This window comes from Diaphorina citri, unplaced genomic scaffold (genome assembly GCF_000475195.1).
Source record: "Diaphorina citri unplaced genomic scaffold, Diaci psyllid genome assembly version 1.1 scaffold155, whole genome shotgun sequence".
NCBI classification, from domain to species: domain Eukaryota; kingdom Metazoa; phylum Arthropoda; class Insecta; order Hemiptera; family Psyllidae; genus Diaphorina; species Diaphorina citri.
This window is the reverse complement of record NW_007377592.1, coordinates 20,926-37,572: the sequence shown is the minus strand read 5'-3', so window position 1 is coordinate 37,572 and position 16,647 is coordinate 20,926. Positions and strand designations below refer to the sequence as shown.

The 16,647-nt window shown below is 42.5% G+C and overlaps 1 protein-coding gene across 1 annotated transcript; it reads left to right on the top strand.

The window, feature by feature from the left end:
* Nucleotides 1-343: 343 nt before the first annotated feature.
* On the top strand, nucleotides 344-10,100 carry LOC103505178 (tyrosine-protein kinase Fer-like). Its single transcript, XM_017442300.1, has 11 exons — nucleotides 344-434; nucleotides 2,515-2,710; nucleotides 3,586-3,723; nucleotides 4,188-4,403; nucleotides 5,174-5,324; nucleotides 5,806-6,006; nucleotides 6,873-7,025; nucleotides 8,030-8,224; nucleotides 8,764-8,940; nucleotides 9,506-9,719; nucleotides 9,997-10,100. Exons 1-11 carry the CDS (start codon nucleotides 401-403, stop codon nucleotides 10,098-10,100), a joined length of 1,779 nt encoding a protein of 592 aa, XP_017297789.1. The 5' UTR covers nucleotides 344-400.
* The last annotated feature ends 6,547 nt before the right edge of the window (nucleotides 10,101-16,647 follow it).

Here is a 16,647-nt window from a genome sequence, read left to right as displayed (position 1 = left end):
CCTACATGTCATTTTGACAGGAATAATTTTATTTCCAATTAATGCTTCAAATTTCTCTAAAGAGGTTCATCTCTGTCCTAAGGTTGAAGTTGAAGCTTACCAATCCCAAATTATTATACATCGATTTCGAGTTCCATTAGCTTTAGTGTATCCCGTGCCTGAGTTGGTAAACCCTGACTTGAGCAATCATCTTCCCCACTCTACCGCTTCTATGTCTCATTCTGTGACTTGGTAACTAAATAACTAATAAATGTATGGTACAAGGTTCAAACCTTGTGGCGATGCACCCATTTTCCTCAATTTTGACTGATTCGTATTTGTTTTTGTCTGATTACAGTTGATCGAGGAGCTGGCGAGAAAAAAGGCTGACTATAGCAAACATTTGCAATTCTACCGACTGATGAGGTCTCGGTTCGAAGAACACTATGTCAAAGGTAAGCAAACTAATAGAATCGAGGATTAGATATCATGATAAACTGTATCAAAAGACTCAACTCAGCTATAGCTAATGAATTAGCCTCATTAAAATAGTTTACAAAATTAGGAACCTTAATAAGCTAGTAGCACATGTTGCCCGAAACGGCCCAGAGTTTCTTCAAAACCTGCCGCGGTGTCCACACATGGTCGACCGGCCGTCAATCGATGTCGGCTGAACCGTTCACACTGCCTCGACAACATAGATTCACCTCATCGTCGATCAACTATGTTTGGACGCACCTTTGCAAAAGGGTTTCAGCAAGTACTTATCAATACCACTAAACCTAAAACCTACATACCTAAAAGTAATAATACTGAGACTTATTATTGGCTTAATTGGCTATAGTCATGACTGTCATGAGCAAAACACATTTATGACCTACAATCAAAGGGCGAAAGTATTGTCAAAGGCACTCTCTACCATCTAACCCTGACCTTTCTAAGAAACACACTCCACTGTTGTTAAATACATCTAAACTTACCTATTACACGGTTCACCTACCTCATGAAAGCATTAATCTTACGCCTAGTGACTCTATTATAGATCTATGTCTCTAAACTCTTAAGCATTTGATATTCTCCTGCAATTCCTGCATGAAGTTCTAGTGCCAGTCAAGCCTTATGCAAGTAACCATATATCAAAAGAAAGGTAAATACCTGTCTCTTCATCAGAAAATAGATACCTAGATAAATATTAGATATATCAGGCATGTGGGGAATGCTGAATTATGTCTCTAAACTCTTAAGCATTTGATATTCTCCTGCAATTCCTGCATGAAGTTCTAGTGCCAGTCAAGCCTTATGCAAGTAACCATTTATCAAAAGGAAGGTAAATACCTGTCTGGTTGTCAGAAAATAGATACCTAGATGAATAATAGATATATCTGGTGTCATGTATTTATGTATCTATATTATCAAAATGTTACCATGGAAACAAATTCAACAGTTGAAAATCGAGTTCTAATTTTTCCATGGTCGACATCACATCTTTTTCCTTCTATCAAATTATACATTTCTTATTCATTCACATATCAATGCGTGCAGTTTTTATTTCATAATATCTGGTATGTGGGGAATGCTGAAACTTTTACATTCTCCGGGAAACTTGGCGTTAGAAACTCTAATAGATTTCTAATGTGTCAGAAATATCACTGTGGAGATGAGGTGGCTATGGCATTAATATGGATATGAAGACTGGTACATATGATGAATATATTATGGAGACTCATTAAACACTCATTGACTAGGCGGAAAAAAACCGCGAGAGCGGAATCCGCGCGGTAAAAATCCGCTCAGTGGGAAATGGCTCTAGGTAGGATTTGCCAATTTGCCTTTTCTCCTGGGAATAGACTGAATCACTGGGAGGCCCTATTAAATGTTTCTCTGTATCACCTACGCATTTCTAAATGAACATGCTCGTAATCTAAGCAGTTCTAGTCCAAGTTCTAACCTTATAAAATACCTACCACTATAGGTAAAGTTATGTGTACCTATGTAGTGCAGTGTAGTGTAGAATTAACTCATAACAAGATTAACAAGTGAGGCTGCAAAACGTTTAATCAGACTTGTCGTGTTGCTCAATTGAACGTGTGATGAAAAAAATAAGGCTTTCAATTCCTTGTGGAGGTAATGACAAGTCGAACTCTTTATCGTATTCTTTCGTTTGAGCAGAAACTTCTTATACCTTTTGACCAACCTCTGGAGGTAGGTAGTTCGGGTTCAAATCGAGTCTTGTAAAATCCAGCCACTCACACTCAGACCGTCTGACAGACAGCGGTCTCGCAGACCTAAGTCTATCAGACTGTGTGAGAGACCTAGATCTCGAGCTTTTTCCACCACACATCCTCCGACTTTCTGACAGAACCAGGTGTGTGATATCCGATCTTGAGTGGCGGCCATTACACAATATTATAATTCCTTACCCCTTTTGTTTGAGCTGCAGTTCCGTACTCACCTGTACGTACAATTCGGCTAGTACAATTCCGTACGATTCGGCCACGTTTCCGTTCTTTGTACTCATTCTAGTACTTTTTCCAGCGGGTCGTGGAGGACGCAAGCTTGAAGACGTACGTGATAAATACCAGCGGGCGTGTCGGCGTGTCCACCTAGTACACAATGAATACGTACTGCTCGTCATAGAAGCGGGGGAGACGCAGAAGGACTTCTGCGAAACCTTGCTGCCCTCCCTGGTGCAATACCAACAGTCCGTGATGGAGAACTTCGCCACCTCCTGGTAAGTTTGGAGAAGATCCAACCAAGTAAAATTCACAAAGAGGCCAGCTTCGTATAGGCTTAACCCAGCTTCTAGGTCTGTTTGTCCCTACACGGCAAACAGACTTAAGTGTATGGGCTGTAGGGACTACACCCAAGCCTCAACGTGGGCTTTTTCTGTGCGACTTAGAGGCCAGCTTAGTCAGCTTGGAAGGCAGTGCACCTGTCTTGTAAACGCAAGGTCCCATGTTCAATTCCCTCTCAGGGTGAACATGCTGCCCTCGCTGGTGCAATACCAACAGTCCGTGATGGAGAACTTCGCCACCTCCTGGTAAGTTTGGAGAAGATTCGACCAAGTAAAATTCACAAAGAGGCCAGCTTCGTATAAGCTTAACCCAGCTTCTAGGTCTGTTTATCCCTACACGGCAAACAGACTTGGGTGTAGTCCTCAAAATGGGCTTTTTCTGTGCGACTTAGAGGCCAGCTTAGTTAGCTTGGAGCTTGGAAGGCAGTGCACCTGTCTTGTAAACGCAAGGTCCCATGTTGAATTCCCTCTTAGGGTGAACAATATCCTAAACAGATTAAGTCCGTTTCCGGAACGGTTGGCTTTCTCCTATCCTGGCCTCCTTCTCTCTTCGATTTCGGGACGATAAAACCTCCGTTGTTACAGTTCATTACTTACTCTCCGTGTCCATTTTGACCAATGACCATGTCAGATACTCCTCTCCCTGTATTCTTCAACTTGGATCGCCGCATCATTCGCTAGCAGCAGGTCTTGTTCATTGCAGGTAGCACCTACATTTGGGAAGACGCGAAGATGGGCCTCGCTTATACAGTTCATTGAAACCTGTATAAATAACCTTCCCTGATGTCCCTTTTCTATTTCCCCAATTTCAGGCAAGAAATCCTGTCCGAGTTGACGAAGAAGTGGAGCACGAGTGGCATAGACTTCCAGGAAATTTCAGCCCGTATGGAGAAAGCGGTGGAAATCATCAAACCTTCTCAAGAATACGTTGAGTTTTCTAGTAAATATAAGTGAGTTTCCAATGGTCTTTTCGTAGGTATTTTCACAGAATAGGTATAAACACAAAAACAGTCTTTGTTCACGTTTCCAGAGGTAGAGGTAGTAGAGTAGCCTCCGTGGGTATCACACTAGGCTTGCACTCCAGAGGTGTCGGGTTCGATTCCTGGCGGGGTCGAAGTTTTTTCGGCTCTGTGTTTGGAGTTCGGGGTGCACTCAACCTCTTGAGAACAAGTGAGTAGCTACTTTAATCGAGTAGCGACCAGTGGCGGCATTACCAGTGTAAATTGATGATACGAGTAGATGAAAATTAATAGTAAAAGAGGAACTTAGTAAGTCTGTGATGCCCACTTATTGACTAAAGTTGTGGAAAAGCTCTTTGCTTTACCACAAAGATTCATGATTTTTTGATTGATTTGAATAGAGGGTATTTAAATATGAAAAGTCGTAATTAAAATACTTCAACTTTCTTCCACAGGGAATGTCGGGCCGACAGTCTCAGCTCGATTGAGTTCGACGACTCCCTAGTGTCGGATTCGTCGGGCCGCCTACAGGCCGGTCAACTAGTGGTGGATAACCTTACAGTGGATTGGGTGCGGAGCAAGATGGCGGAGTTGGATACGCGACTGAAGGAAACCCAAGGGAGTTTAAGCAGCAATTTGTTTCTCGAGAACGACAGCAAGTCATTAATATGGTAAGAGAGAAGAGAATCCAGAGAACCTGCCTAAATAAATAAATATTTACATGAAAAAACTCCTCAATATTTTCAGAACGGGTGGCAATTAGGTAAATTGTGCAGAGAACGAATTGAGGCGTGGTCTGGAAAAAGGGCGTAACGTCACTTACGCCCATTTTTGGGAGTTTGCATATTTAGATAACAAATTTTGTTCTGAACACGACTATGAAGAAAATATCTTTCTATCTCTTTTCTACTACGTAGCCTTTTAGCTGTGACTTACGCGCAACTTTAAAATCCTGAATTTCCTTCAATAACACGCCCTCCCGCTTACCAGGTGATTGCTGATCGCCTTGAACACTCATAACACAGGCTAGTCAGGCAGCTAGAAGCACGATTCCGGATTCCGGTCCATCTTGCACTAGGTCGGTAGGTATTTCACTTCGAGAAATCTTCTCTTGACGAAAACTTGTTTGTGATTTTGAGGACAAGGATGATACCCATTTCTTTCTAGTTCTAAAAGATCACGGTAGTGCTGTGAACGACAAGGACTGTGTTTGAAATCTGTTGTGCATCTTCGTCACGAGGGTCCCAAACGAACAAGGTTTTGAACTTGGCAGAAATTTCTACAAAGTAGATGTAAATTGTAGATGACAGGTTTGAGTTGACATTCTTACAAGTTCCTCCGTTTTGGAACTCAATTCGGCAAATGAAATTTTTGATGTCGTTGAGACTACTCTGGCTACTTTCCTTCAATTCTGACTACTTTCCTTTTGTCTCTTCCCCAGTAAATTACCACTGAAGGAGTTGCGGTGTGAAGAGAAGAACCTCTCCAGTCAACTAGAGGTGATCAAGAAGGCGCTGGCAGATTTGGGCTGTGAGGAGCTGCCCAACGGGTGTGAAATGGACAGCGGCTTTGAGAACAGCTCGGACATTCAGGTACTTATAAAGATAAGGGCATTGTAACGGTAAATAACTACCATACCAACTCCTCGGGTTGAAGGTGTCCTTAGTAAACTGAACTCCAAGAAGGCCCTTACCCAAAACTTCGAATACGCATTGCGCCGAAAAACAGTGAACATTACTTTTAATTGAATATACCCTGTTTTTACTGCCGAAATGAGACTGATTTTCAGTCCTTTACTCTACCAGTCTAAAAGGAGTATCTAAGCGTAAAAGACCTAGGGTGAGTTTCACCAACCTTCTTTTTAGCCACTAACAAACTGTTAGTTTAACAGCCCTGTTAAGCCTGTAGAAATCAAAAGGAACTTAACAGGCTGTTAGCACAGGCCTTTTAAGGGCTGAAAAAATATGGGTGAAATCCAACCCTAGAATTGGAGTGTTAAAAAACTTTATTCACAAAAGAGCATCCTCCAAGCAATCTCTTTTCTAACACATCTTTCCATTTCTTCCCCTTCAGGCCGACGTTTCGCCAGCCAAGCGGGCCTCACTGTCCAACCTAGGGTCCAGCAGCGCCACCACCGCAGTCCTAGACCTCATCCGTAAACCATTCCGTCGGAAGTCCTCGTCCATTCCAAACTCTCCCATCCTGAGCAACAAGCACATTCACGGGGGCAATGGAGGCACCAACACCTCCGGGTCCATTGCACCGAGCTCTGACGTAAGTCGAGATTCTTCTTTCTTGTTGTAGTCCAGGAAACGAAGACCGAAAATTGGACAAAAAACCCAGACTACGTTCTTTTTGTCCGCCAAAAAGTCTTCGTTTCCTGGACTATTGTTTTTCTTCTTCTTGACGGTTTTCCCAAAGTGTGATTGTTTAAAAAAGACACAACTTGGAACTTCCTTGTGGCTAGTTAATTACCCTAAACAATGAATCCCAAAGATAGAATAATTTATTTCCTACCATAGCATCGTACCATCCTAGGGCCAGCTATCAGCACTCACTATCAGGTACACCTGACAGGTAACAACACCTGACCACGTCCGCCTGTCAGGTATACCTAATATTGAGTGGCTGGCCTAATACTTACTTACTGTGCGTGTTCGTGAGACAGGCATTATACCTGTCTCACTATGTTGGAAGAATTAGGGGTTTAAACCCTTTGGACACCCAGAAATACTATACCACCTAATCACTCTAACCTCCCATCAGCGTAGGATAAAATCCGCCCCGGGCGGGAATCGAACCCGCGGCCTAGCGTTTACAAGGCAGACGCGCTACCAACTAAGCTAACTAGGCTGGCAGCCAATTTTCAATCAAAATATCGCATATACAAACCGACTGGCTCTCCTCTACTTTAACCAAAAATTCTAAAGGTGTGTCCTAACATAGTCGACCGGCCGTCGATCGACATCGGTAGACGTCGAGATGAATCTATGTGTCGAGGCATTGTGGACGGTTCAGTCGATGTCGATCATCTATGTGTGGACACACCTTAACTCGTTTCCTCACCATCAGCGTAAGACTTTTTGTGCGTTGTTTTTCGTTTGAACTAACCGTGTGTTGCTAACCTGTGTGTTGTCCAGAGTTTCAACAGCCTGCTGAACGGCAGTAACGGGTCTGGCCTGTTGCATGGCGTTACTAACGGCGTGGCCTCTATGAACGGAGGAGGTGTGTCCAATATCCCCGACATAATCACCAACCAGGACTTTAACTTCTCCACTAGCAGTAACAGCTCGGTAAGATTTTAATGGTTTGTACAGCTAGGGTGGATTTCACCAATATTTTTTCAGTCCTTAGAAGGCCCGTTAATCTAACAGCCTGTTAAGTTCCATTTGATTTGTATAGGCTTAACAGGGCTGTTAAGCTAACGGGGCTGTTGGGGGCTAAAAATTAGGTTGGTGAAACCCACCCTTAGCCTTTAGGCAGTGTTAGTGGCGAATGCACTATTAATGTATCACTGAATTTGAGAGACGTTGAGCATGGCTAGTATCCGTATGTACCACCATCTGGGAAATTGTGTGCTTCTGGCCTTTTCCGATTCCACTCCACCTTGGCGAGATTAATGTGAGAATTCAGGTAGCTTGTAGGTAGCCTAGTAATGGATAAAAAAACCTTAGGAGTGACGTTAAACCTATTAAAATAAAATTTAAAAAAAAAAAATGAATAGCTCATCCTAAAGGGGATTCAGCTAAAGAGTCGGACTTTAACTTCTCCACTAGCAGTAACAGCTCGGTAAGATTTTAATGGTTTGTACAGCTAGGGTGGATTTCACCAATATTTTTTCAGCCCTTAGAAGGCCCGTTAATCTAACAGCCTCTTAAGTTCCATTTGATTTGTATAGGCTTAACAGGGCTGTTAAGCTAATGGGGCTGTTGGGGGCTAAAAATTAGGTTGGTGAAACCCACCCTTAGCTTTTAGGCAGTGTTAGTGGCGATAGCACGTTGAATGCACCATTAATGTATCACTGAATTTGAGAGACGTTGAGCATGGCTAGTATCCGTATGTATCACCATCTGGGCAATTGTGTGCTTCTGGCCTTTTCCGATTCCACTCCATCTCGGTGAGATTAATGTGAGAATTCGGGTAGCTTGTAGGTAGCCTAGTAATGGATAAAAAACCTTAGGAGTGACGTTAAGCCTATTAAAATAATTAAAAAAAAAATAATAGCTCATCCTTAAAGGGGATTTATGTAGCTAAAGACTACCTGGTCTAAATCTCAAATCACTCCTTCCCATTTCAGCTGGGCTCCTCAACGCGCTCCTTAGTAGAAGAGGAGTGGTTCCATGGAGTTCTACCTCGGGAGGAAGTGGTCAGACTTCTGGTCAAAGATGGCGACTTTCTTGTGCGGGAAACCACGCGCAATGACGAGAACCAAACCGTCCTCAGTGTATGCTGGGACGGACATAAGCACTTCATTGTACAAACCACGGCAGAGGTAAGATTATTAGCCATTCTCGTTCCGTACTCGAACGTCAAGGGTTTGAAGCTTTAAACTATTTTAAAGCAACCTTGACTCTCGGCCCATATTACATGAAATGCAGTTACGGGGTATTTTCATCTCGACTTTTTCCCGGTACTAGTCATGTGCCAGCCAGCCTAGTATGCTTGAAGGGTAGACCATCTGCCTTCTAAGTGCTAGGTTCGTCTCGAAACGTCTGTCTTTCTCCTATCCTGTACTAATTCTCTCTTCGATTTTGGGACCATAAGACCTCCGTTGTTACAGTTCCCTCTATCAAAAAATCTATGCCAGCCTAGTTAGCTTGGTTGGTAGCGCGTCTGCCTTGTAAGCTCTAGGCACTCTAGGCCGTGGGATCGATTCCCGCTCGGGGCGGATTTTATCCTGAACAGATAACGTTCATTCTCGGAACGGCTGACTCCTATCCTGTACTCTTCAATTTCGGGACGATAAAACCTCCCTTAGTTACAGTTCATTCTATTAAACCTCTTCAAAAAATCTATTCTATTCTATTTCAGAACGAGTTCCGATTCGAGGGTCCGGCGTTCTGTTCCATCCAGGAGTTGATCATGTTCCAATACCAGAGCGGACAACCGGTTACCAGTCGGTCGGGCGCCATCTTGAAAACCCCCATCCCTAGGGAGCGATGGGAATTGAACAATGATGACGTCATCCTGTTGGAGAAGATTGGAAGGGTGAGCGTGGATAGAGAGCGATTCAGGCGATTTTGAGAGACCTAGCTTCTTTATTTGTTAAGAAGTATCTCATGTAACCCTATAGTGGGTTGTTGATGTAACCCTATAGCGCATGTAGTTCGTAGAAGCAAACCCATCCTTTAGGGCTGTTTGCCCCTACACCTAAAAGCCTAGGCTTTTTGTGTACGGGCACATAATTACTTGTGAGTTTACTTTTTAAGCTTAGTCCCTTTGACCCCCTTCAATCTACTATTTTAAGCCCGAAATCGTGCCAATATTACTCCAAATAAGGGACAAGAGACAACATTAGTATCTATTGAAGCACTGACTACTGATTTCTCTACCAACCCAATTTTCAATCAAAATATGGCATCTACAAACCGACTGGCTCTCCTCTACTTTAACCAAAAATTCTAAAGGTGTGTCCTAACATAGTCGACCGGCCGTCGATCGACATCGGTAGACGTCGAGATGAATCTATGTGTCGAGGCATTGTGGACGGTTCAGTCGATGTCGATCATCTATGTGTGGACAGACCTTAACTCGTTTCCTCATCCTCTTCCAGGGTAACTTCGGGGACGTGTACAAAGCCAAGCTGCGATCCAGTCAGGTGGACGTGGCAGTCAAGACGTGTCGGGTCACCGTTCCTGAGGAACAGAAGAGGAAGTTCCTCCAGGAGGGAAGAATCCTGAAGCAGTATGATCATCCCAATGTGGTGAAACTAATCGGGATCTGTGTACAGAAACAACCTATTATGATAGTCATGGAATTGGTAGCAGGTGAGAGAACAGAATAGAATCAATAGCAGGGCCGTATCCAGGATTTTGTCCAGGTGGGGGCCTGAGAGTTCAAACACTGTTGTACAAGGGGGGGAGCTTTTCAGAGCCTGGCCTACAGTAAAGGAGGAAAATTGAGCTCGAGGGAAAGGGGCCCGGACCGGTTCCCCCCTTAAATACGGCCCTGATCAATAGAATAGAATTTGGAAACGGTAGTAATATCCCAATAATTTGGAATTGAACACAAGGACAACCCATTGTGTCTGTCAGTTAACACGAGTATCCCGCCTCATGTTGAAATGTTGGGAGTACGCCCCTGAGAATCGGCCCCACTTTGACCAGATCTACAAGATAGTGGATCGACTGTGCAATTCGACTAGATAAGATAGTGGATGGGACTGTGTAATTCCAATCGATAGCAGGTGCATCGATCGACTATAATTCGACCAGACAAGAAAATACATAGTGGACTGTGTCTGTGTTATTCCACTACAGAAAACACCTTTTCTTACGGAGTTTAAAGTCACTGTATAACTGCTAAGCTATTTAGAGACGAAGGTCACCGAAGGTGTTACCCTCCGTTCGGCGACAAGCTTCCCGCCGCCTCACATTAACCTCACCTAGCCTGAGTGGAATCGGGAAAAGCCAGCAGCACGGGACTGCCCAGATGATTATCCATCCGGATACCAACCAAGTGCAACCCTGCTTAACTTCAGTGATTCATTAGGAACTGGTGTATTCAACGTGCTATCTGCTGTGCTGGTAGAAGAACAAATTCGTGTTGTCTTCAATAGGCGCTACTGGAGATCTCCTGTACGGCTCACCTCTATGTAATCCATTCTGAGATGATCGTAAGGGAATTAGGGAATTCCAGTACCTACTACCAACTACCTACTATTAACTGTCCGTGAGATAGGAAAAGCACCTATCTCACGGTGTTGAAAGGACTGAGGTTTAAACCCTTTGAATTTCCAGTGGGATTGGTTTTTATGTGAATGGCTGAATGGGTAGTTGACCCCAATGCAGAACCCTCCTCCTTTATCCAGGCTTGGGACTGGCATAAGTAGTTACCCGACTGAGGCCATCCACTCACTATCAGGTAGGCCTGACGCCTGACAGGCGGACCGTCTACCTGATAGTAAGTAGCTGGCCTAAGCAACCACTTATGGCGGAGTTAAAACCAAGCCCGTACAACGTTGCCTTACCCTAGTGATACGTCGGGATCTGATACATTGAACGTGCTGTTGCCGCTGGCTATGATTTTTATAGCCTATTTTTACTTTCTATTTATGATTGTTAAGGTGTATTCACACATAGTCAACCGGCCGTCGATCGACATCTATTCACATTGATCAATGGTCGACGGTCGACTAGGTATATGTGGACACACCTTTTCTAATTGTCGTAAGTATTCTATTTTTTGCATACTGAATAGTATACTTGGTAGGTATTATACATAGAGAGTGATGTTTTCCTTTGACTGTTTGATAAAATAATAATTTGTTGGAATATTTGTCTAGTAAGTACTTACTAGGTAGGTAGAACTATTGTACTGTAGCTGTTATAATATCATTGTATTGTTCCATTGTTGTAATATTGTAATTTTTGTAAAATACAAAGCGAGATTTTAAAATTTTATTTCACAATATTGATCTACGTTTGTTTGTTTGTTTTCTGTTTAACCTCACCTCAGTCACCTTAATACCTACAGGTATTTACCGTTATAAAATAGCCTACCCATGTATTACCCACAAAAGTTTACGAAAATACATAGTGGACTGTGTCTGTGTTATTCCACTACAGAAAACACCTTTTCTTACGGAGTTTAAAGTCACTGTATAACTGCTAAGGTATTTAGAGACGAAGGTCACCGAAGGTGTTACCCTCCGTTCGGCGACAAGCTACCCGCCTACTCACATTAACCTCACCTAGCCTGAGTGGAATCGGGAAAAGCCAGCAGCACGCGACTGCCCAGATGATTATCCATCCGGATACCAACCAAGTGCAACCCTGCTTAACTTCAGTGATTCATTAGGAACTGGTGTGTTCAACGTGCTAGGTATCTGCTATGCTGGTAGAAGAACAAATTAGTGTTGTCTTCAATAGGCGCTACTGCAGATCTCCTGTACGGCTCACCTCTATGTAATCCATTCTGAGGTGATCGTAAGGGAATCAGGGAATTCCAGTACCTACTAATAACTTGCTTCCATGGCATAAGTAGTTACCCGACTGAGGCCATCCACTCACTATCAGGTAGGCCTGACGCCTGACAGGCGGACCGTCTACCTGATAGTAAGTAGCTGGCCTAAGCAACCACTTATGGCGGAGTTAAAACCAAGCCCGTACAACGTTGCCTTACCCTAGTGATACGTCGGGATCTGATACATTGAACGTGCTGTTGCCGCTGGCTATGATTTTTATAGCCTATTTTTACTTTCTATTTATGATTGTTAAGGTGTATTCACACATAGTCAACCGGCCGTCGATCGACATCTATTCACATTGATCAATGGTCGACGGTCGACTAGGTATATGTGGACACACCTTTTCTAATTGTCGTAAGTATTCTATTTTTTGCATACTTAATAGTATACTTGGTAGGTATTATACATAGAGAGTGATGTTTTCCTTTGACTGTTTGATAAAATAATAATTTGTTGGAATATTTGTCTAGTAAGTACTTACTAGGTAGGTAGAACTATTGTACTGTAGCTGTTATAATATCATTGTATTGTTCCATTGTTGTAATATTGTAATTTTTGTAAAATACAAAGCGAGATTTTAAAATTTTATTTCACAATATTGATCTACGTTTGTTTGTTTGTTTGTTTGTTTGTTTTCTGTTTTACCTCACCTCAGTCACCTTAATACCTACAGGTATTTACCGTTATAAAATGGCCTACCCATGTATTACCCACAAAAGTTTACTGAATTTAATATTGTAATTTTTGTAAAATACAAAGCGAGATTTTAAAATTTTATTTCACAATATTGATCTACGTTTGTTTGTTTGTTTTCTGTTTTACCTCACCTCAGTCACCTTAATACCTACAGGTATTTACCGTTATAAAATAGCCTACCCATGTACTACCCACAAAAGTTTATTGAATTCAGTTCTATTTGTCAAAGGTACCTACAGTTTCGTTAACTATCATTTAGCATGTCTGTCCTCATTTTGTCATCGAAAGTAAAGAATTAAGAACTAAAATCCAGTGTACCTATGAGCGTTTGTAAATGACACCATTACAACGTTAGTCAGCTAGGTAGGTAGTTGTACCTACCTAGATTTTTATGTGATTTACCGGGTCCCTCAGTTTGTACCTACTTGGTACACGTTTATACGCCCCCACCCACCAGTACAGACCCTAAACCCGACCACAACCCACCATCCTTCACCTTATCCTCTACATCACCAATCTAAGCTACCATTACTGAGAACAACTTACTAAGAGTACTCACCCGCAACTTCGAAAGTGTAGGTAGGAATCTATTACTGTTCATCCGAGGTATCCCTTCGGTCACCCATTCAGGTACATACCAGACTCAACGGTACTTAACCGTAGTGTTTTGAGGAAAAGGGATTCCCCCCCCCCCATTTTATTAAATAATAATAGATGTAAACAAATCATAGCTTTAAGTCACGTGACTGTAAGCCCTTCCAAGATACCTAATTAGAAGGTACCTATACATTAGTAGGTAACTACACGACCCAATAGGTACGTTGTAGGATTCTAAACAACATTGATGGCGAGTTGCACCAATAGTAATCTGAGATTTCACCAAATGGGAGATTTTTTTTTTTTTTTTAAAGATTTTTTGTTCAAGAGAGGTTTGATAGAGGGAAATGTAACTGCAGGGTTCCCGAAATCGAAGATAGAAGGAAGACAGGATAGGAGAAAGCCAGCCGTTCCGAGAACGAACCTTATCCGTTTAGGATAAAATCGGGAATCAAACCCGCGACCTAGCTCTTACATGGAAGACACTCTACCAACCAAGCTAGCTTGGGGTGACAAAAAAGTACTATAATCGACTGCTTTTTGGGCCACTAGAAGGTCTTCCACTAATGAAATCTCTGATTTAAATCCTTGGTGAAACCGGCCATGACTGAATAAATGAAAAAATTACAGCCTGTCGTGTCTGGCGAAGCCTGGGTAAGTAGTAGGTACATATTAGTACAATTCAGCCGAGGATAAGTTAATTTATAGTAGAAATACGGCGAGGGGGTAAAAAATATGGTAGTGGCGGGGCGTGTGATTTTAAAACGGGAACCTAAAAACCCATAATATTGTTATTATAGGTACAGTAGAGCCGTATTTTTCCTTTCACAAGTTCCCCACTTCTGAAGCCCGGTTCCCCTCTTTTGGTGTGGATAGCGCCTGTATTAAACCACATTAAAAGGAGGGGAAACGAACTTCTGAAGAGGGGAAAAAGGAAAATACAACCTATACCGGTCTACTAGTGGTTTTGCCCAGGCTGCATAATCACTAGAACCACTTTCGGTCAGAGGTAAGGAGGGGAGTCCTTAGAAGCTTAACCCATCCTTTAGGGCTGTTTGCCCCTACACCTAAGCCTCGGAGTGGGCTTTCTGTTTACGGGTAAGGGGGGGGGAGAGTTAGAAGAAAACAATAACATAGACAGAGATGACAGTGCTTCCCCAGTTAGCTTACATGGTGGACACGCCACTGAAAAAGGGGGTGAAGGGCTAGGAGGAAAAAAGGGCGAGGGGAAAAAAAAGGGGAGAACTTCTAGGGAAAAAAGGGGTAAGCCACTTACGGCGAGGGGGTAAAAAATACGGTAGTGGCGGGGCGTGTGATTTTAAAAGGGGAAGCTACAAACCCATGTAGGTACAGTAGAGTATTAGGTATTTTCCTTTCACAATTTCCCCACTTCTGAAGCTCCCTTCCAATCTTTGGGAGTGATAAGAGGAAACGACCTTCAGATGATTGGAAATTCCGAAAAGAAAACACAACCTATACCGGTCTACTAGTGGTTTTATAACCCAGGCTGCATAATCACTAGAATCACTTTCGGTCAGAGGTAAGGAGGGGATTCCTTAGAAGCTTAACCCATCCTTTAGGGCTGTTTTCCCCTACACCTAAGCCTCGGAGTGAGCTTTCTGTTTAGGGGTAAGGGGGAGGGGGGAGTTAGAAGAAAACAATAACATAGACAGAGATGGCAGTGCTTCCCCAGAAAGCTACTTGGTGGACACGCCACTGAAAAAGGGGGTGAAGGGCTAGGTGGAAAAAGGGGTAAGCCACCACCGCACCGTTTGATATACATTTTTTGCTACCCTGTGTTTTGTTTCGTAATGAGGGCTTCTTTGTGTAATCACTGGGTACTTACTCGTACCCTTCCAGCTTTTTTTATGATTCAGCATTAGCATTAAGGGTGGGAAATTTGAAAGTTGGAAATAAGGGTGGGAAATTTGTAGGTGGTAAAAAAAATTACCCGGGCGTTTACCGAGGAGAAGTTCAAAAATGGTCTGGGCATTTAGCAATATAATTTTAAAGTCCACGCGTGCGGCTGTGAACCTTGGGCTTTAAGCTAGTAAAACTTGAATTTTGGCTTGGGCGTGAGGAGGTTATAAGGCAATTCCCCTTTTGAATGGTTCTTTTCTGCCTAATGCTGTCCATTTATGGCCAATACCTCAATCTGAGCTTTAACTTTTAGTCTCAAGTGTTAGGTACTAACGTTATCAGTGACGAGAGTTTTGCCTCCATTGGACAAGCTACCCACCTCCTCACTTCGTGCATTAAATGCATTAAATTTGATCCAATTAAAGTATTATAAAGAAAAGTAATATGGAACAAGCTTTACGTAAGATGACGATACGGAGACGGAACGTACCTGTGACGGATAAGTGTGCGTGCCCCTGGGAAATGTTCACTGTGTTATTCCCAGATTTTCCAGCATGACTCAGAGGCTAAACGGGTTAATTTTCTTGCTGTATGTTTCACGTTGCATGCAAACCATTAGCCCTTTCACTCCCCTTCACATATTGACAAGTTTTACCACAGACTTGACTTTTGTCTGGAGCTTTTATACCTTGTCTCTTCTATTCTTTGGTAAAAAGTTTCTAGTAATCCATCAATAAATCAACTCTTGTCTCTTAGATATAGAAAACTTTATCCGTCCCATTAACCCAGTGTATGGAGGTGTTGCAAAAACAGGGGGGGGAGAAAGGAAAATGTAAACTTTATCTTTTGCTTTCTTTTTTGTTCCTGCACTCGCTCGCTCTTTCTCTCTCTCTCCCTCTCCCCTCCTTTTCACACTCTTTCTTAGACCTGTAACACAATTAGCTTACATAATAGTAATAATAATAATAATGCTGTAATGCTGTATAAATATTCCATGCAGAATTTATTTAAAATGTTTAACTTTTTTTATTGTTTTATTTTTAACGTCTCCTTATTTCATTAGGTGAATTTCCCCTGCGTTCGCCCCAACTGGGGTTAATAATTATGAACCTTAGAAAAGGTAAGACGTAGGTATTACCTCCAAAAAGTGGGTAGGTTCTTTTGGAGTGAAAGGTGCTGAGTACCATATTATTCACAATACCTGCAATGCGTTACTTCGTCTTACTTGAAATTCACTTTTACCTTTCTTTCTTTCCTCAGCTTTCTTACATTTAACTCGAAATTCACCCCTATTCAACTTTATACTTAGCTCCACCAAAACAAACTTACATTTCTTACCTTTTCAACAAAGAACATTCAAGTAGGTAATAGGTACTTGCTTTTTTTTTTACTTTCCTTATCTTATCTTAATGTTGACACCCTAGTGGGTAGGTAGGTAGGTATAAGGTCAGCCACTCACTATCAGGTATAAACTTACACCTGATGAGCACACACACTATCATCAGGTACACCTGATCAGGTCCGCCTGTCAGGTCTACCTGATAGTGAGTGGCTGGCCTATTAGTGGGGCGCCC